Source organism: Blennius ocellaris (genome assembly GCF_963422515.1).
Source record: "Blennius ocellaris genome assembly, chromosome: 24".
In the NCBI taxonomy this organism is placed as follows: Eukaryota; Metazoa; Chordata; class Actinopteri; order Blenniiformes; family Blenniidae; genus Blennius; species Blennius ocellaris.
This window is the reverse complement of record NC_137673.1, coordinates 8,440,267-8,462,264: the sequence shown is the minus strand read 5'-3', so window position 1 is coordinate 8,462,264 and position 21,998 is coordinate 8,440,267. Positions and strand designations below refer to the sequence as shown.

The following is a 21,998-nucleotide window of genomic DNA, read 5'->3' as shown; positions in this document are numbered from 1 at the left end:
CCGGGCGCACGCTTCCCTCCATTCTGATGAGGTTTAAGTGCAGGCGCAGGTTGGCCGCGAAACTAAAAGTTACAAGGGGGATAAATCTTCCTCGGATAAACAAAATCCCCACCCCCCCCCCCACCCCCCAAGCCGAGAGGCCGTCGTGCACTTATTCCCCCACCCCCCTATCCTCTCATTCATATGGACACGGCGATGCCAAAGCCACGCTCGCCTCCCTCCGGACTCGTCATTAGCATTGGCGGGCGCCGGCGCTTTTGTGCGAAAAACACACCTGTTTCGTCCGCTTTGATCACCGAAATGAAGCGGCAGGACGCGCACCGTCGCACCGTCCAATCCGATCCAGCAAAACCTCGGGACGTTTGCCAAAATTAGATCCAAGCGACGTCTTAATTTAGTCAAGAGCGGAAACGTGATGAAATAAGCCAAACAGTGGCTTTGTTTTTGCCTCCTTTCAAAGGGAGGTACTATTTTTACGCCGGCCTCGCCGACAAGCATTGATTCGAATTGCACTATTTAATCGGTGTCAACTCAGCCCACTGCTCCAAACTGTTGGGGAACAAGTGGCGATAGGTCATCTTTTAAAAACCTAAGATTCCCTAAAAACCCATTAAAACTACGAGGCCCAACAATTCCCAGTGGTTCAAACGGTTTCCTGTCATTTCTGAGTGCATATTGGACTATAATTTGAAAATCTGTGTAAATTATCAGTTATAAAGAGACTACATTTGGGTAAATAAAAAAAATTAAAAAATTAAAACTTTTGCTGTGTTACACGTCAGTTGTAAACAGACCTCGCCACTGTGCTTGTTTTTTTTTTAATTAACTACATTTTAACAAAATGTTTCCATTTTCTCCCCGTTTCCGCGAAGTAGGAACCACAAAAAGTTGCGTTATCCTCTGCAAAAGGAGTGCAAAAAGTTGCGTTTTCCTTCGTTTCTATGGAGACGGAGACGGTGTCGTGTGAACGGACGACAAACACGACAAAAGCCGATCGTTTCTCACACAATCGGGGCCTCAGAATATTGCCCACCACTAACAGAGGCAACTTCCGTTATCCGCAATAAACTGATGACTCGTGATGCTCGGAATCGTTCAAATGTTCCCTTCACCCCCCCTCCTTCATTTATGTCACCAGTTCATCCTTCTGTTTACAGCCAGCGTCATTACCGTTCACTCCTCCACACAGAGGGAGCAAACAGGGTGAGCTTTGCCGCATTAATAAGAGAGAGAAAATTAAATCAAAAACCCTTAAAACTTAATGAAAAAGCAGCTTTTCCCCCCGTCTTTTCTTTCCCCGTGCCTTCTCGAATCCTCCAGCCTGCCACAAACTAGACCATCAGAATAATTGCGGCGTTGATTGCTTGCTCGCAGAAGACAGTAAACAAAATGGCAAAAAAAATAAAATAAACCCAACAAAAAGCACTCGGAATCGACGGCGAGGAATTGGAAGCGCGGCGGTACTGCGTTGCCTTGACCCGCTTTGTGTTTTGGGTCGGTCCCAACGTCTTGGAAATAGACGCAGGCTTCGCGAGACAGGAAGACTCAACCGGGTTGCCAATTTAATAATCTCGTCCTTCTCTTTGTCCGCGGTTCTTTTCTCCCGTCGTCGTCGGATGATTCACGTGTTCGCCGTCGACGCGTCCGGGGGCCGATACGACAACCCCGCGATGAACAGACCCAGGATCTCTCTCTCTCTCTCTCTCTCCGTTTCCTGCGTTGACTTCGTTGACTTTGTCTCCGTGAGATACCCAGCGTCGTACTACAGACCTCAAGCGTTGGCTAATTTGGCAAAGCTCGTTTCTGGAAAGCGACATGGATCTCTAAAAACCTGGATTAGCCAGGATTTGTCAAAAAAACCCAAAACAATACGTGAAGTAGCGTCCGAACAATAAGAGAGTCAGGACGTCGTGTCTCGGCGAGCACAGACGCTTCTTTTGTGGTCTCCGGCAGCGGTTTTGAAATATTGCATCTGTCAAGCTGGGACGCTCTCTTTCGGCTCAAAATGACATTTCTTCAAGGCTTTCTTTTCTTCGTTATTCTTTTTCTTCTTCTTCATGTAAACAGATTAATCTGGTCTAATGTAGACACCTGTCCTCGCCACTCGCCACGGGCCAATTCAGACTGATGCCTTCAAAGACGAAAACGTCTCACGAAGACGTCGCTGAGCGACGGTAATTTCATTGTCGCCTCTTATCCGTCTCACGGAGACGAAATCTGAGTTCAACGTGAAACGTCAGCGATCAAAAACAATTAAAAAAAATCCCCGACACCAGTGTGGGTTTTTTTTTTTTTTTTTTAGTTGTTGCTGTCGTCACTAACAGATACGTGACTGGATCTTATCGATCCTCCTTCCACTCGCCACAGACGGATTTAATCTGACAGGTTAAGTGCAGGGATGAAAAAAAAAGAAAAAGAAAGAAAATGGAGAAATGTGGGTGGATGACGGGGATTTCATCACCGGGTTGAATCAGCGCCGTCACTTCTGATCGGTCTCCTGTGGGACGAGACGAAGCAACGCCACCGTCCCCCAGTTGGCCCAGTATGTCACTCCCAGTGAAACGCCTGGTAATTTAACGCTACGATCAACATAGCGGGTGAACGGTTTCACCAAAAGATGAACCGTGAGAGTAACGGGTACGACAGTCACAGGCGTACAGTATATATATAAAGATCTATTAGTCTTTATCAAGAGCTCAAAATCCAGAAGGCATAATAGCTACTGGATTTTCAAAATAAATGCTTTGGCAACCATTTACGGCAAGTCAGAAACTTGGCAACCCTTCGCTATCACGGTGGAACAGTTCCCTAGAGTTGGTTGAACGCTATTGTTCGGCCATTACAAGGTAATAACTGATGTTTTTGACGAGGCTTCGCATGATGTCATAATGCAATAGATTTTTTTTTTAAACTATTATTATTATTAGCATTTTATTTTTTGAAAATTCTTCCGACTCCAAGTAAATGGGGGACCGCACATGTACAACACGGCTGTAGTAAGTAATTATTCTGCACATGCTCAGTAGGTTCTAGAAGCATCATTGCAATTACCGGGCGTATAAAGGCTGACAAAATGCTTTAAAAAAAAATTATTGTTAGCGGATCGGCTGCTGACGCTCATCATTGAGATTTAATTGTGCGAGATTCATTCGAAAACGCAATTATTTGCCGTGTTTTGTCCAGCTCGCCAGACGAACGTCGCCTTAATTGCCGCGGAATTGAGATCGATTGCGTTCGGAGATAATCCACATTATGTGTTTGACTGAAAACACCATTCGTCTCATTCCATTGTGCGCCGCGCGGACCGTACGGACGACGTCCCCGCGCGTTATTTCACATCATTAAACCCCCTTCGTTTGTTTGCGAGCGCGGCACCCACATCAGATCTAATCCAATCCCGAGACGGAGACGAATGAGGCCTTAAGCAATCTGCAGTATTTCTATATTGAGAGATAGCGTTTCCTCTTCTTTCCCCTCCTTTGCAGACGCGATAAGAAGCCGAGTGGTGACACAACCGTCACACTGATGGCAGCCCGCTGCTTTCTTATAGGTGAAAATGATCTGCTTTGACACTCCAAGTCAAATGTGAGTGCTGAGGAGGGTTTTTTTTTTTTTTTTTTTTTTTTTTAAAAGCTGATGTTTAAAGGAAGTAGCTTCTCTGGAGATATCCAGCTTGCCGCAGCGCCGAGCCGAGTGCAGGTGTGCTTGAATTTCTCCATTTACAGTTCATTTGCATAAAAAACATTGTTTATTGTACACATGTTTTGTTGCTTTTCATTTGACTCGAGCCTTCTGGTGTTTGTTTTTTTTTTATTAATTCCTAATTTAAAAGAAAAAAAGCTCTCCAGAGAGAGAAAATAGTAACATTTAAAGTGAGGCGAACATAAACAAGGGGCTCGTTTTATGAGTACAAAAGAGAAATTAAGACTAAAACTCGGTTCGACTAGAACACTGACAGTCCAACTAAATGATGTGTATTGGCTTCAGACATATAGAGGAACCGGGAGGATTTGCACGGAAGGATTTATGGTGGCCCCCGAATGAAAGCGGGATTTATGAGAGGTGTCTGATCTCCTAAAGGCCACGCTTGGACATACCCAGGATTTTACGAAACGGATAATTACCCCTCTGGGTTTCCAAAAAAAACCCCTATCTTCATTGGCATGGATCTGCAGTCACACCTGGTCCAGAGCTGCTATGAGCATGCCAGACCTGTAGGGGGCAGTGCAACGAGAAGCATGAAGCCAAGATAGCAAAAACAAAAGCAAAAAAACACAACGGCACGATCTGTGACGTAAACATATCTGTGGAGTGTCGTAGCTGCGTTTACGTGTAAATGCGTGGCCCAACCGCAGAGGAATATCGCGTTTCGTTTAAATAAATGTTAAACGACATCTAGAGCGAGACTCGGTAGAGCGCAGAATTTCGCATTCAGTACGTTAGACGTTAGCAGATATCAATGCTAACTCGCCTGTCAGGGAAACCCGAACCCTAACACTGAGCAGGGAACGTCTCCATGGCAACAGACACTGATTTCCTTTGATTTCCTTCATGAGGTGCTCCTCCCATACGCTCTGTATGGGACTATTTTTTTTCCCCCCACAGTTTTTGGAGGATTTATCTGTAAACGGTTCGCCAGTAACATCTCAAAATCGAATCGATCTTTCCTTGATGACGACAAATAATCCCTGGAGATTTCATGAAATTCGAGCTTATAGTTTTTGCAAAACGTTGAGAAAAATACAATAAATAAACAAATAAACGCAGATAAAAAGATAATCTTCCCAACATTCATCAGCAAGGGTAAAAAGCCTTTATCATACTTTAACGTTGATAATCATCGTCATATCATGGGTGGACTTTTATTTTGAAGTTGCACGTCTGTCTCACCATTTCCACCAAAACGAAGGCGTTTTCCCAACAGAGCATGTTGGCAGATGAAGCCGGAGCCGTATGCAAACTGTGCTGCTACGAGACTATGCTCGGGGGAAATCAGGAGGAAAGGAGTTTCAAATAAATGAAAAAAGAAAAAAACAAATGCAAAGAAAAAGGAAAACATGGAAGAAAAAGTGGAAAAAAGAAAAATGGAAAACAATGGAAGAAAAAGGAGAAACAAGTGGAAAGAAAAAGGAAAAAGTTGGAAAGATAAAGGAAAACAATGGAAGAAAAAGTCTAAAAAAGAAGAAAAAAGGAAAAACAATGGAAGAAAAAGGGGAAAAGTTGGAAAGAAAAAGGAAAACAATGGAAGAAAAAGTGGAAAAAAGAAAAATGGAAAACAATGGAAGAAAAAGGAGAAACAAGTGGAAAGAAAAAGGGGAAAAGTTGGAAAGATAAAGGAAAACAATGGAAGAAAAAGTGGAAAAAGAAGAAAAATGGAAAAAAGAAAAAAACGGAAAGAAAACGGAAAATTTTTTTAAATTTTTTTTGAAAGAAAACAGGAAAAAATTAAGGGAAAATTGAAAAGAAAAAGGGAAGAAAAAAGGGAAAAAAGAAAAAACTGAAAGAAAACGGAAAAAAAAAAAAAAATGTGAAAGCAAACAGAAAAAAAAATGAAGGGAAAATTGAAAAGAAAAAGCAAAGAAAAAAGGCAAAAAAGAAAAAATAGAAAGAAAAAGAAAGAAAACGAGATAAAAGACTCAATGCAACATGGAGTCGTGGTGAAACTGTTGACTTCCACCCCGGATGCTCACAGCGGGGCGAACTGGAGAGAAACTGAGGCTCCATTGACCACAACGTCCTGCTTCAATGCATTTCTGCTGTGGGTTTGTTTGGCGCCGCCCCCATCGGGCAGCGCTCATCATCTCGGCGAGTTGGAGACGCCGCCCACTCGCCGGCTGGGGCGCAGACGGCGAGAACAGAGTGTCGGTGTCAGAGTGCGTCCGTCTTTGTCAGTTAATTTACCGGCTGTTGTCATCCCGACTCTCCCGGCAGCGAAAAAAGCGCGGCACTTTCTTTCTGCCCCCGACTTTTAATCGCTTAATCACGCGTCCATTCATCACGCCGCGTCCTAAATGACCCAGTGGCCTGGGACAGTCGGCCTGGACACGTCTCGCTTGGAGACGGAGAGCCGTCAAAGTGGACGGCGAATCGAAAACAGCCTCGAGATCTGACCTGGTTCTTTTCTTCTTTTTTATTCCACACACACGTGATACAAGAGAGTTGTGGCTCTGCGCTAATTCCAGTCCAGTCAGCCCCTCCGGGCAGCGTCCACCGACCCTTGACAGGGTGACGCCAATCAGTGCGGACAAAGAGGGGGAAGTAGAAAGAAGAAAGAAAAAAGAAATTGGCTGGCGTGTCACAGCGGGACGCCGCCGCCGCCGCGCTCCTTTGGAACAAACTTCCAGCTCCCGGCGGCGAGGGGAAGCGAGGCGAGTCCGGCCATGCCCCACTGACCCACACATTCACTTCTCCAGTCTTTCTCACAACAACTAACAATGAACTGGGGAAAGAAAAAAAAAGAAGTAGTCTCGATTCAAGTTAAAGGCTCTGACCGGCACGACACCTCCGTTTCATGCAACTCCATCGTTTCAGTCCCGGTCCACGCGAAACACAACGATCGGGGTTGTTAAATAAGTTCCCCATTCCACCGTGAAAGTTAAAATGATGTAATGCATATGCCCGGCCAATAGGTGGCACTGCAACCTTATCGGGTTGAAAAATTTCCAAGGAATTGAAACACCCGGAACCGGTTTTCGATTCCCGTCCCGAGCCAAGACTCATATTTGCTGAAAACAGTGATGTCATCGCCCAGGCTCTCGACGCTGTAACCTAGCGACGCCCTCCACAACAACAACAATAATGGCGGACTCCAGATCGCGCTTCAGAACCGACCGATCCCATTTTGTATATTATTAAATGTTTGATTTCTCAAAAAGAGGATTTCTTTTTTTGCATCAATTTCTGGGGCATGTCGGTGTCACAGTGCCACCTATAGGCCTGGCATACGCACTACATCCTTTGGAGTCTTTTTGTACTTTTTAGCGACGGGCAAAGAAAAAAAAAATGCTTTGTCCAAAAACTAGGCAATCAGATGAAAAGAAATAAAGCAAGGTAATTTAGATTGGCTAAAAACGGTTTTCAGATAATTCTAATGATCAGGATTCGAGTACCTTAATAAAAGAAAGGTAAACTACCCAAACTGGATTTTAAAGTTCTTTGCAAAAACCCACTCTGTTTTGTTTACAACCGATCAGGCTAATCTGCAGCATGTATTGACTTTTCCTTTTCACCGCTCTTATCGGGCGTCTCGGCAGATTGACGTCTTTTGTCAGCGGGCGTGTAATCATCAGCAGGGGACTGAGGGCCGGGGGAAAGGCATCATGGGGAAAAAAAGGGTGAAAAAAAGCCCAGAGAGTCTCAGATTTTAAGGACTGGATCACGTTCAGTGGGAATAATAAGCAGTCTGCCATGTTTGAGGAGACCCAGCTGAATCCTGTGCAAACGAATGGAATTATAACCGCTTCTAACGAGCTTCCAATGAGCTCAGCCAGCAGGATTATTCATTTATTTACTTTAATAATTAATCAATTTATTTCATTTATTTATGTATTTATAATTACTTTAATTTATAGATATATCTTGAAAAGTAAAAATGTATGATAATTTTTTTTTTAAATATATTTTACATTTCTTAATAAATTCTCCACATAATTTAAGATGTATACTTATTTTGAAACATTCTTATATTTTAGGTTCATCGTATAAAATAAATGTCAAAAGCACAATTTTTGTTATTTAAGATACATAATGAATGTCTCATCTCAAGACATTAGCAAGCAGAATTTTTAAAATATATATTTTTTAGAAATCATCAGAAATGTGATGTTTCAAAATAAAAAAATAAGGATAAATGTCCAGAATTATTAAATTCCGTCTGAAAAGACCAGAAATGTGAGGAAAAAGTAAAAAAAAAAAATTACTCTATACGCTATACAAGAAGTTGGACTTTACATTTCGGGATGTATTTACAGAAATATAACAACATTAAGAAACTGCATTTAATCCTGAACATGAACGTTTTTACATGAGAAAATTGCTTTCAGTGTGTAAACAGCTAACATTAGCATGCTAGCAGACGTGATGATGAAACTGACGAGAGCAAAGTCTCATTTAAGAAAAAAAACAGGGATGAAGCATGAAGTAGAAAAATCATTTACATGTCATGTCAATGCTAATCGCGTGGCTTTGAGCTAATGCTAATGTCATTTGCAGTTTTAGAGTCAAACTGAAATTCTGAGAAGCTATTAAAATACAATTGTTTTTTTCTTTAATTTTAAACTCGTCCCACCGCTTCTATAAATATGTTTAAAACTATAACAGGAAGTAGAGCTAACTAGCGTAGCATTACCATGTCGCAGCGAGCCAATGCTAGCAGCGCTGAAAATAAAATAGTCGTGTAAGGTGTCGTTCTTTCACATTTTTCCAGGGAAATCATAATTGAAGACAATAAGCGGTGATGAAAATATCAGTTGGTTTTAACAAGAATGCTCTCGTGAACATTGATAGACGTTTTATTAAATATAAAGCAGCCTACCCAAAACTCGTATCTTACTACATTGTGCATACATTATTTTAGATTAATTGAAAATGGCAGATCTGATCTAACCTTAGTACATCTAACCGGATGTACTCCTGTCTTTATCTTGTGACCAGTGCCTTCAAACCTTTCATTAATTCCAGCTAACACACGGTGAAGTCGTGTGGAGAACAGCACATGCAGGATATATAAATATCGACTTTGGAAACGTGATCTTAAATTTTATGCCAGCAAACATTTCAAGTCGCCAATCAACAGCCGACCTGAAATCCGCACAGCAGCAGTAGAAGACCTGAGCTGATCCACAGGACTCGAATCGGAAAAACAAACAACCAAAAATCCATCCGCAGTGAGCGAGAGCGGCGTTCAAATTCCCCGACGCTCCTGAACTCACCATGTCGATGGAGGACACGGGTCCGATGCTGTTGACGTAGATGCCCACATCGATGACCGTCGGTTTCACTGCAAACACACAGAAGGAGGCAGAAGTGAATCAACAAGAACAAACTCAACAATCGATGAAAACAAAATTTTTCAATTCCAGCTGTTCCAGGCTATTTGAGCTCAACTTGGCTAGTTTGGCTCATTAAAAAACAAAACAAAAACAACAACATTGGTTCATTCAGGTAACCTAAAAATTATAATTCCAACTCATTCTGCTAATTTCAGCCACTTTCTAGCACTTTTGCCATTTATGCAAATTTCCTTTATTTAGGCTCATTTTGACGATTAATGACCTGAAACTAACTTTTTTTTTACCAAATTCTGACCGATTTGAGCTCACTTTGGCTTTTGCAGATAATCTTTTATAAAACATTTTTTTTTAGTTCAGTCTAGTATTTCAGATTTTTTTTTCATTTTGGCAATTCTTGTTAATTTCAGTAGCTATTCTCGCCACTGAGGTAGCAATTTTGTTATATCTGCTCATTTTTAGGTATTTTAAAAATCTGCTTTGAGCTAAGCCAAGTGATTTTGGCTATTTCCACCAATTTGAGCTATTCCGTCAGTTTTATCTTGGCAAATATAGATTATTTTAGCATATGGCCATCATTGCCAATGTTCACTATTCTAATTGATTTTATTGCTTAAAGCTACTTCAGCTTGTTTGGCTCCTTTTGGCCAATTGTAATTTGAGCTTTTTCACCTTATTCTGGACATTGGTGCTGATTCTTTGCTTTCCTAGCTGCTTTTAGGTATTTGCTGCTAATTTCAGCCGGTATCTTTTGTTTTGGTGGGGTTATTTCATCTCATTTTTACCATTTTGTAAATTTTAGCTATTCTCGCTATAAATAAGATTCTTTCATATATTTCAGTCAACTAATTTTGGCCCCTTCTGATAATTTCAGCTATTTCAACCAATTTTAGGTTTCGAGCTACTTTTAGCCATTTACTGCTAATTTAATCCGTTTTCTTTTATTTTGCCCATTTTTGCTTATTTCACTTTATTTGGGCTATTTATGCTTTAAGATTTAAGCTTATTTGCAATATTTCTGTGTATTGCAACATTTTAAAACAAGCTTTGGAAGGTTAGAGAGCATACGTTCTTCCTTTGACGTTTTAAACGTTCAGAAATGTTTGATTTATTCTCATTACGGTTGTTTGTCTCCATTTCACATAATAGTATCAAGGTAATTGCACCTTTAGGTGTTTCCCTTGTAAATTCATTAATGCAACTTGTCCAAATTGGAGTTGGTTCTTCTCAGTGGAGCTTTGAAAAAAAAAAAAAAAAGATGTACAACCTGCGGCGAGTTGTGTCTGACAACGGGAGTGATGCTTCTGGAGGAGAAAAAAAAAAAAAAGAACGCAATGGAAAACCAACGCTTCATAAAATATTCATAATGTGAACTTCACACATCACTTCGGCCAAGTGTACTTGCTTTTAACCCACATGTGACGACCCGGTTTTACCTTCTAACCACAAGAAAATCTGCTTTCACACGTCTCCCTTTGGTTGTAGAAATCTTCTTTCACAACATCGAAGGGTTAAAATTGTCTATTTAAACATTCTATCGAGGTCGTGGCCTCTTATGTCCGTTCGCTAATCTGCCGCCGGCTGAATCGACTCCTCTAACAGCAGTTTTTCTCTCATAATACGCAGACCAAAAAAAAAAAACCACACCACAGTTTTCCTTCCCTCGCTCAGACAATGGTGTGAATGTGCTGTCGGGGCTGCAGCTCGTATCGGGAGGTTAAGTGCGGAGCGTGTGGGAGAGCTCTTTAGCTCGTGGCCGCGGCACGCTGGCGTTTCCAGCTGCTTTCTATTGTTTCTGCACGAGCCGCATCATCAAGTCCTCATTTTGTGAGCCGGAATAACGACTTCTGCCAAGTGCTCCACTCAAACTAATTACATCTGCTCTAATTACAGGAAGAAGGAAAAAATAGAAAGGAAAAAACGCCCCCCCCCCCCCCCGAAATACCCACGTGTTAGCATCGTATCCAAGTTGGTTTAGAGGGAAATTTGTGGAGTTAAAAAAAACAAAACAAGCAACGATCTATGAATCAGGCAGACGAGGCCACCAACTAACACAGTGAGGGGCAGCAGCAGGGTCAGGGGGACGCCTTTTCCCAAAGTTCTTTTTTTTTTTTTTTAAGCTAAAAGAGCCAGAACTGCCCAAAAATGTTGCTAAAGAATTCATTCAAATGTCTCAAACTGCTGAAAAATTTAAAACTTGAAATGATTGAAATTGAAAAATTGCTAAAAAAAAAAAGAAAAAAAAGTGCTAAATCGCTAAAATCACTCACAATGATGAGATATAAATGGTGAGAGATCGTTAAAAAAGGGTGAAAATGGCTTAAAAAGATTTGAAAAAGGCTAAAACAGCTTAAACGGCTGAAAAATATTAAATAAAATCCCTTAAATAAAAAAGGGTAAAAAGGCGAGAAAAAATGCGATTTTGGTTAAAATAGTAAAAAGTCTAGAAAAGGCATAAATAGAAACCTGCTGCAAAGGGTTTAAAAAAAATGGGAGGGGGTCTTAAATGGGTTAACTTGGCTAAAATCACTGGAAAGGATGAAAGAAAAACTGCTAAAAGGATTTTTAAAAAACGGTAAAAATTGTATTTAAAAGGTAAAAAAAGGCCAACATTGGAACAAAAAACCTGCTAAAAACAGGTTTTAAACAATGCAAACAAGGGTTTTCAAAATGGTGGCAATAATCTACTAAAATGGTTTAAAAAATGTCCTGAGAAAAGTGAAAATGGGTTAAAATAGCTAAAACCAATGGAAGATGTAAAAAAAACTTAATTGGCTCAATAGGATTCTTATAAAAATCACTAAAACTGTTGCTAAAAGTTGCAACAGTTAAAGTTGCTCAAATTCTTTAATAATTTAATAGAACCAGAATAGTTTTATTGACATTACACAATGTAAAATTAAAGTGCCCATAACTTCTCTTTAAACAAAAAAGATAAATATAAACAGAACAAAATGTATATCGTAATAAAATAGCTAAAATAAATTAAATGCTATAAAAATACACAAGTAAATGGCTGAAATCACTGTAAACTTAAAGCTTAAATGGTTGAAAACTAAAAAACACTTTAAACCACTAGAAAATATATGTAAACTTTTGAACTATGACTAAAAAGAGTCCAAAAGATTAATAATGGATAAAATCACTCAAAGGGATTAGAATTTATTTTTTTTTTTTAAATGATTAAATGCACCAAAAGATGACAGCAAAACTTACATTGGAATTATTGACAATCTAAACGTTCCTGTGTCTTGGTGTAAATAATGTAAAATCCATTGACTGTATCAAACCGGCCAAATGAGTGAACACTTGTTGCCTGGCAACCACGTCTCACAGTTTGTCTCTTTGATTCATTGGAGAGGAAAAAAAACCCCCAACAAAACCCCAATAAACTCTTTCAGGGCAACCAGATGGAAAAAGTTCAGCGATTTCCAGGAAAACAACTCCAATGGACGGATGATGAAGTTACATGATAGCAACAAAAACCCCGATTTAGTAAGAACCTTGTGGTGACGGCGTGTACAACTTATACCTTTCACCTGTTCCATAAAAACTCGGCCTGGTTATGCAACGACGCCGCTTTACAAGTGCCACATAGCAACGTTCACCTCCTCCACGTTGATGCTCTCCCTCGCCCGCCTGAGGAAGAGGGTGCCTTGCGGCGCCGCGTTTCGCCCGCAAACCTTCACAGACGCGCCGCCTCGCTATTGAACAACAAGAGTCGGAGTGAATGTGAAGCAGGCCGACGCTGCGAGAGCAGAGGCGCTCGGAGACGAGCGTCTACTGCTCTTTAAAAAAAGAAGGAAAAAAAAGGAAAAGAGGAGGGATGAATGGTAAAGCGAATGCGCCGCGGTTCACATTCATCGTTCTTCTACGTGTGATGGAGCGAGTTAATGAGTCCGTGACCCGCGCCGCGTTTACTCCGCCAACGGTTCATCGACGACGCGTCTACATTTCGAGGTTCTCTGCGTCTCCTTGAGAACATCTGCGTGTTTAAACCCCCCCCCCCCCCCCAAGGACCTGCCGCATCGGGGCTTTAGCCATCCGTTAGCTGGATTTCCAGCTGTTCTGCTCAATGAAGGGAGACAAGCCAACCGCACGTTGAAACGGAGTCTATAGGAAACGGTACTTGGGGAATATCGCCGCGTCTCAGAGGCCACATATCTGCATTCAGCTCTAATTGCGGACCGGCGTCCACGTGTCGTGCGAGATAATGACGGTCCATAATCGCCGCTAAATGTCAGCTGATATTAGCATTTAGCTCCGAGCCGGGCTCGTTTCCAGCGGGGGTTTTTGATTGACTGTCCTTTCCGTCTTCATCCGACAGCATGATAGGATATCCAGATAGCCCCCAAGACACAACATCCCGTTTCAGGCGCGCGGAACGTTTTTGATGCATTAAATTCCCTTTTAGCCCGAGTGCCCCGAGGCGTGGTGTGCTCCAGCAGCGGGAGTGGCACAGCACCCCCCCCCCCCCCCCCCCCTCTCCACCCTCGGTAGAAACGGTGGAGTGCTCGTCTTGGGCCAAACGAGACGCCTCGGAGGAAATTTCTTGGGCGAAGTAGTTCATGACACCCTTGGCTCGAGTACTTTTAACTTTTGCTAAACCGCCATTCTCTGTACTTGGAGGTATGAATGAGAGGACGATTCCTTTTTGAGAAGACACGCCGTGGAGTTGTAATGTTATCCGGGCTTAAGAGGACGACTCCTTGAATGTCCAAAGGACCCATCATCAGCCTAACGTGACCCAAATTTAAGAAGACACCTTCAAAGCGGCCAATTTGCTAAAGCTACTTTGGAAAGAGCTCGCCTTGTATCGCCTGAAGAGTATCGCCTGAAGAGTATCGCCGATTTTACCATAAGACATGAAGGGTGGAGTTCTTGCGCAAATGTGGTTGTTAAGCAATACATCCACTAGAGGGCAGGGTAGTTTTGGGTGATCAGCTTTCGAAAAACAATGTTTTTTTTCTCGGTTCTTTGTCTCAATTTCCAGATAAGGTTGACTCATATTTGCTTGTATCTTCGTACAGTCTTTTCTTTAGCAAATATGACCTTTATCTTGCCTTATTTGTTCTTTTCACTGGTCACACATGATCCAACTAAAACGAACAGAGAGACGGAGCGTAAAGTAGTTAACCTTTGAAACTAACTGGGCCTTTGGTGCCACGAAAAGTAGAAAAGTTTCTTTCCGAAGGTCTTCCTGTCGTTTGGCGATTCTTAAAAGACGTCATATTATGCAAAAGTCACCTTCGAAAAGGTCCCCCAACAGTAATAATCGTCTCGACCCAATTTAATCATAATTTATTTCCTTTTAAATGCAAGTAATCATGAGTACAAAGTGTAAAATTGTAGACTAGTTAACCAGAAAACACCTTTTAGAGATTCAATTCTTATTGGTAATTGAAAAAAAAAAAACTACGTAGAATTCTCAAAGGCTTTAGTTCAAACCAGTCAGTGGAACAGTTGCAGACTATCTACTAAGACTCATCGGACACGTTTTTGCTTTCGTTTGTGCGGAACCAACAGTAACCCCACAAATGAAACATCTCCGCTGATTTCTCTATTTAACTGTATTTCTGTATTGTGAGCGGCCTGCTGGCATCCCTCACCTTCTTCTCTCTGGCATCGTTTCTCACCAATCCCCAGTTCCGGCTCGGGAAACATTTGGAGAAACCTGGCATGTGTGTGACACGACGCATAATCACAACTGCACATGGCGCACGCTCATTGTTCACTCCCGTGTATTCCGGCGCCGGGGAAAACCCCAGGACGGGAAAATAAGCCGCATTCACACTTTTCTGGGCAGCGTAGACCCACGTCCAGCCGGTTTGGACGTGCAGGAAAACACCTGGAGGTGATAGCGAGCACGCCTGTCCCTTCTGTGACACCCATTCAGAGTGGAAATGGAAAGAGAGAGAGAGAGAGAGGAAAAAACAAGTGCAAGAAGAAAAGCTGATGTGTTACAGCCAAGCAGTTCTGCAGCATTTGGAAAGTGGGACAACCTGAAGGGAATTGTCCTTGATTTACACCACGGTAGCTGATCGGGCCGGATGAGTCTGCGTAAAATGTGTTTTACATAGATATTAGTGGATTTCTATAGCGGGGGGGGGGGGGGGGGGGGGAAGACGTGACGCTCATTGTGTCCAGGCTTCGCGTTCAAATCTTTTATTCTCCCCTCCCTTTTGAACAAAACTCACAAAGGCTCTGCCAACATGACGTAGCGCGGGTCCAAACAACACATGGCAGATTCCTGCGCGACGGCGCAGTGGTGATCGTGGCGCCGCTGTTTATTTCTCATCCGAGGGCGACTTCTGTCGGCTTTCATCTCTGGCCGAAAGAGAAAACGGAAAGTTGAAAAGGAAGCAGCTTCCGACATGCATATGGGAAGAAAGGAAAACTCCCACCTATCGAGCCATCTATCTACCAACCCAATTTTCTGCTCTTAATAGAGAAACCGTGATCCGCAGAGAGCAGATGATTTCTTCCACCTTCTTCATCCTCCTCTTCCTCCTCCTCATCTTGCTTTCCAGTAAAAAGCATGACAGGCCCCATCTGTATTACCGAATTACCCCCGTGGGCCGTCGGTGAGAACGAGAGGGCTCTTTCTGCCTGCTCGGCCCCGGCTGGCATGACAAATGCATTACGCATTGTCAGCCGCGGTAAACACTCTGGTGTGTCCACGTGGACGCTCAAACCCCAGCTGACCATTCAACGCGCATATGTTGGGCATCCACGGAGCACTGTACTGGGAATACTGCGAGCCTCAGCGGGCTGCCGGATCAAAAAAGAAAAGGGAAAAGAAAAAAGAAAAAACCCAAGGGTAAACATCATTTCCTCGCTGCCTTTGTGGAAATAAATGTGGCGTAAAATAATTAATCACGTTCTGTTAACTGAGAGCCGTCCACTGTACAAAGCCTTCCAGCGAGGTGACTCCCACTAGAAAGCATCGGTTGAGCAAAAGAATCCAGTTGTGTGTGTGTGTGGAGGAGGAGGAGGAGGTGGGGGGGGGGGGGGGGGGGGGGGGGGGGGGGGCGTCTCCTCAAGAGAGCGGCCTCCGGTGGACAAGACACCCCCATTACAGGGGGGAATTCAACTACCAACTCTTAGCAATCTCGTCGTATAATATCTGCTGGATACTGATGTTAGACGCCAGTAACAACGCCGCTACTCAAAAAGGCTAGGTGGCTAAGCGCTATGCCATCCATGCAAACATGCAGTGCGCCGTGACTGCTAGCGCCAATTTAGCAACAATAACGAAAGGGGGCGGGGCTTAGCCACGGCTCAATTGTAGGGATGACTCAAAAAGTAAGTCTTCTCTTTTGATAGTTTCCCATGAACAATGTCCACAACGCAGTGAAACACTGGTCAACGCCAGATCATAAGTAGGCCGTTTTCATCCATGCTATTAAACATCACATTAGTCTTTCCCAGAGGTGTTGACACCTTTTCGGATCAGCAGTCAATCTGGACTAATGCAGCGGAATGAATACAATCGGGAAGTTAATGCAGCGGCGGTTAATTTTCATCTCCATTTGTGCCACAATCATTGGTCATAAGGCTTCAATCACTTATGGACAAACATGAGTGTCATCGGCGTACACTGCGATCCGTCTCTCCAACGTTGCTTTTCATTTTCAAGTCACTCTGGGCTCGAGGCGCGCCTCTCATAGCTGTGGTTTTATATAAATCAGACGGAGTAACTTTGAAGTACACCCCAAAGCTCTCGCTGCATTTCGTATCTCAAGTCACGACGGCTTGAACCACAAAGCCATTTTGAAACTACAGAGACACTCAAGGAAGTAAACACAGGTTTGATCCGAGGCACTTCAAGCCATTGTCAGGTACAGAGTTAATTATAGAAGCCACTTATGTTGCGGGATAAAAAATAGATGTAATAAAAAGGCTTGTTTCTAGGCCCACGTCCAAGTTTAATAGAATCAGAATTTCCTTTATTACATTATTAATACAGTGAGGTAGATGAATGAGTGGCTATAGTCTGTTTAGCTTGGCAAAACAAAAAAGAAAAAAAAAAAGACGGTCAGAAAAGGAGAACGGCTTGGCTGAGTCCACAAACCACATTAAGTTTAATTGACTATCTTGTTTTATCCAGAATTTGTGGACATGTATTGTTTGTTTTTTTTGTTTTTTTTATTACTTGGTGAAGCTCAGTGGCACTGGTTGTTACATGTGTGTGTGTATGTATATATATATATATATATATATATATATATATATATATATATAATTCAGCAGCCATAAATCATCAATAATTGAGAAATAATAAGCTTTTAAAGTGCCCTTAGGGAATTAAATAAATAAGCGAGACAGTAATTAGTTGCAGGTTTAGACTAATATAATAACATCCAATATTTAAAACAACAACAAAACAAACAAACTGAGTGCGGCTAACCTCCCATCAGCACTCACTGCTAGCTGTTAGCATGGGCAGTACTGGAGTCGCGTTTTTTATCTCAACAAACTTCGCCATAGCATAGCAGCTCTTTGGTCACATGAATAACAAATAAAAGGGCGACGGTGGAGCCGTCTACAAACATCCGCAACGCACCCCGGATATTTAAAATGAAATACCGGCTCGTTTATAAGTCATATGGGGCTCAACGTTTATGTTAGCCACGTTAGCAGCTAAACTCGCGGCTACATTTAACAGAGGTGGGTTTATTATGTTAGCCTCCCCTGTTGACGACAATCAAAAACCTCCCACTTTGGCGCGACACCCCCTTGGTCTGGTTTGAACATAAAGCCCAAACAAAACAAAAAATAACACTTTCACTTTTAAACTCCAGATTTCCAGTTTCAACTAAGGTCCAATACCGATATACAGATTTTAACAATGAATCATTGGATTTCCAGGTGATAACTCCTCCAATGTATCCCAATAAACACACTTATGAGCTTGTATTTGTAAGACAGACACTATAAAACCAAGGACAATAGATTTAGTTGAGCTACAAATCTGAAAAAGACAGCATGAGCATTTAACGCCAATTTGTTGAACCCATGGAAAGACGAAAGCATGCGGTGTGTTTTCGAGGAGGAACCACGAGCTGTACTAAGCTAAATTAGCCAATCTTTCATTTACAGGAATCTGATCCCTTAGTTTTCTATTATCACTCAATGCCTGTTGCGTATTTCAGCTTTCAGCTCAGAGGAGCGTCACAAAAAGGCACAAACTACAGAGACGCCAGCTATTTTTTATTTAATTTTTTTTCTGCGACTGCTCTTTGCCTCTGCTGTGATGATTCCCATCCGTTGTCATCACTTAGCATTGTTATTTATCGCCTCCTTCATCACAAATCCTGTAAATACGAGCCGACAACAGGAATATTCTCGTCAGCCCCTTGGTGGAAGTCATAACTAGGCCATGCGAGGGTCCCAAAACTCCCTTTTTGGCATCACAGATTGATTGAAGCGTGTCAAGACGAGTGCAGACGTATCCGCCGCCGCCTCCCGCCTGACGTGGGTTTTTCTTTTCTCTTCAAAGCTCTTGACAGGAAGGACATTTCCCCGAGTGATTAGAAAAAGCAGTAAGGGGGGGGGGGGAATCAAGCACTTAACGGTGATCAACGATAGTCAGGTTATCATGTGGACGCCGTCCCAGAACTCCTCGGCCAAACGTGGCGACATCGCCGACACGGCCAGCGCCTCGACACGCATGCAAAATGTTGATCTAGCGGCAAATGTCAAAACTGTTGAGAAAGAAAACGGCACTTAAAGGCCTAGTGAAATGTAAACCACTACTTTGCAAAAAACGATATTTGGGCTACTACTTCTAAGGTTTCTCCGACTCTGCCCCACCACTGTTGTCGCATAACAAAGTTATTTGAATTTTTAATCTCCAGCCGAGGAAGTCGGGGGAATCCTTCTTCGTGGGCGTGACGTCAAGAGTTGTGCAGATCTCCATCGGTTGTGTTTATATCGGCTTGTTTCCTCTTAAATATCCAAGTTTTTACAGTGTTTTGAAGTTATAGTCGGCGTTTTATGAGCCTTGATGAAAGATTGAGCCTGGAAGAGACCGAGAGAGGAGGAAAGGAGCACGGGCGGCGGGAGCGGCTAGCCGTTAACTCGGGCGGCTAGTAGACAATCAAGTCATACCTGGACTCATCTTCGGTGATTCCGCACAGTCGGAAAAGCGCTTCGACATGATCCAGGAAGCCGGTCGTTCTGCCAAAAGTCAGGACGCCTCAAAGCCGCAAAGGTGAAAACTGGCGGCTGAGGAGACGAGGAGACGAGGACGAATGGAGGACGAAGCGTCTTCTGCTTCCTCAAACATGTTCCAGACGGCGTCACCGATGGCAGAACGACCTTCTGTGTCTTCTTCATCAATCACTGGGTTTGAAATGATGATGATGATGAAATATGGTTAAATTCAGCCTCTTCGTGGTCAAAACTCTGATCCTCCATAACGTAAACACAACTTGGGCGTGTGCACAACCCGTGACATCACTCTATTATTGTCAGAAGCTCCGCCCAGCAGCGGAAATACCAACGTTTATCGGATATTTTCTCGCAGGATTGCCGTGTTTTAACATTTTACCCTTCAGCCAGTTAGCATAAAAATGTTACTCGAAGCGACAGCCAGAGTGTTTTGGAGGTCGAATTTTCATTTCACTAGGACTTTAACTTGGGGGGGGGGGGGGGGGGGGGGGGTAGAAATAAAAGCACCCAAGTTTTAAAGAAAGTGATTCGGCGAGTGATATAATCGATTTATGTACTTAACATATGAGGCAAACGTCTGCAGCTACAGCCGTCATCATTTCAGGGTATTAGAAAAAATAATTAATTGGGCGCATTGAATTCATGCTCGTGTTTTGTTTCTGTCCAAATCGAAGCCGGCTAATTACCTTGGATGAAGATTAACAGCGTAGAGGGAAACAAAGAGGGGTGGCGAAATGTCAAAAACGGCAGCGAGGGAAGATGTGCTCTTAATGGGAAGAAACTTGTTTTGAAGTGTTTGGGGGTGGGGGAGGGGGGGGGGGGGGGGGGGGGGTAAGAAATGACGGCGAGATTCAAAAACAGCACCTTGGATCTTTTCAGTCTGCGGAATTAGCCTTTACCATCCGCGTTTATCTCCGTCGCGATGCCGTAACCATGGAAACAGACACCTGAATCACTCCGCTAACGAAGAAGGAAAAGAGTGTCACGGCTTTTTAAAAAGAGTTCAACAAGAACGGCGGTGGAATCGCAGATCCTGCTCGAGCGAGACTATTTCTTGCCCTCGAGATGCGTTTAAATAACTAACACAGCCCTACTGCTGCCATCTGGTTTTGCTCGCGAGCAGGAAGGAGCGAAAGAGTACCAGCGTGATCTGACCCACATCTGGGGCAAGGAACCATCTGCAAGCCGCTGAGAGGGACATCAGCTGCAATCAGCCCACCACTGGGGAAACCGGTGTTTACAGCTCACACGCACACAAAAAATAATAATCTGACAGCCTCACCCCAGGCAGACGGCGTACGTCGCTCCAGCAATCGGATCGGCGGCGGGCTTTGTTGTGGAAGACGGTTGTATGTTTGCGAAAAACAAATGAAGCGTGAGAGCTGCCTAATTTGTCAAATTTGAGGTTCGGCGGTAAAAAAGGAAGCGGTCCTGAGGGGGCCTTCATTGTCTCTCAACCACTGTGTTTTCTTCTCTTTTATTAAGTTTGCAGCCCTTTCCTCCCCACCCCCCCCCCCCCCCCCCCCCCTTTTATAAATCGGCGGCACGCGCTGCGGTACACGCAGCTTGACAAATCACGGCAATATCAGATTTGAAATGCGACTCGGGCAGTTTGAGTGCTCCCACTCGACGCTTTTCATCTCGCTGAGAAAATGACTGTAAAAGTGGTCGATCTGAGAAGATCTGAGGTTATTATATGATTTGCGGGGATTGGTGGGGTAATTCTGACACTAGTTAGCTTAGCTTCGCAGACAGAGAGCAGAAAATGCATCAATTGCGAGCCATTTGTTGCTTTGTTCGGGGAGAAGAGAGTCTTTTAAAAGCTATTCCACAAACGGTCCACAGTCCTTGAACCATTCGGTCCACAAATGGTTTAAAGCATGTTGTACACAAGAGACAACTACGCTTGCCTTCAGCAATACCATATTTCTCTGCAGAACCGAGTTCGCATGTTAGCCGACAGCTCATATCAATGCTAACTAGCCTGACGGGTAGCGTGTGAAACACACAGATTAACCACTACCGGGACCAATGCGCTCACAAGGGCCTTTCTGGATACTTGCCAAACCGAGATATTAGCTCGGCAACAGAGTTAGCAGTGCGCTAGCAGGTAGGCTAACGGATTTGCAGGGAACCGACAGCTCACCGCGGAGCTCCAGTGTGAGAAACTCAGAAAAAGATGCTTTCCGAAAACAAAGAAACTGAAGTCCTCAAGCTGTGACTATTTCAGGGTCTTGAAGGGTGCGTGGAGCAGTTAAAGTGGGCGGGGGCTAGAGGCACGCGCCTCCAACTGAGGAACGTCGGGCAACAACTCCCCAGTGTTCGGCTTCGCTGCGATTGGACCCGCTGAGAAGCGAGCCCAAAACGAGCGGCAAGGCATTCATTTCACACTCCCGACGCCGCCGATGTCGTTTCTGTGCCTTCTGAAGCATTTGTATGCTAACATGAACCTCGAGTTCGGAATCGAAGCCAAGCCTCCGCGCCTTCCCTTCGAGCCGACGCTGCCAAATAGCGTCTCAGCTGCCAGCTCCCCCCCCCCCCCCCCGGCAGCGGTATTGCTGACACAAATCTTTCCCCGTGTAACCAAATATAATTTAAACTGAATAGTTCTGCTTCGCCGGGTGACCCTCCGGAGTGAGTTTTATGAGGGAGAGAAAAAAACAAAAAAAAACACCCCATCATTCATTTTGTGAGATAAAAGATGACATCAGGTGCTCTGCAGATTTGGTGAAAAAAAACCCTCATATATTCTCTTTATGAATTCATAAAAATGGAGAGAAAAGTCAGTTAAGTCTTAATGAAAAGAATCCTCTC

At 43.3% G+C, this 21,998-nt stretch overlaps 1 protein-coding gene across 1 annotated transcript in view; it reads right to left on the bottom strand.

Moving 5' to 3' along the window:
• LOC308147730 (gamma-aminobutyric acid receptor subunit gamma-3-like) overlaps positions 1-21,998 on the bottom strand; it is a gene marked incomplete at both ends in the record, with an annotated part of 75,823 nt that overhangs the window by 39,088 nt on the left and 14,737 nt on the right. Inside the window, one exon of the mRNA XM_080520049.1 lies at positions 8,931-8,998. Coding sequence (XP_080376175.1) covers positions 8,931-8,998 — 68 coding nt within the window. The remainder of the gene's footprint in view (positions 1-8,930; positions 8,999-21,998) is intronic.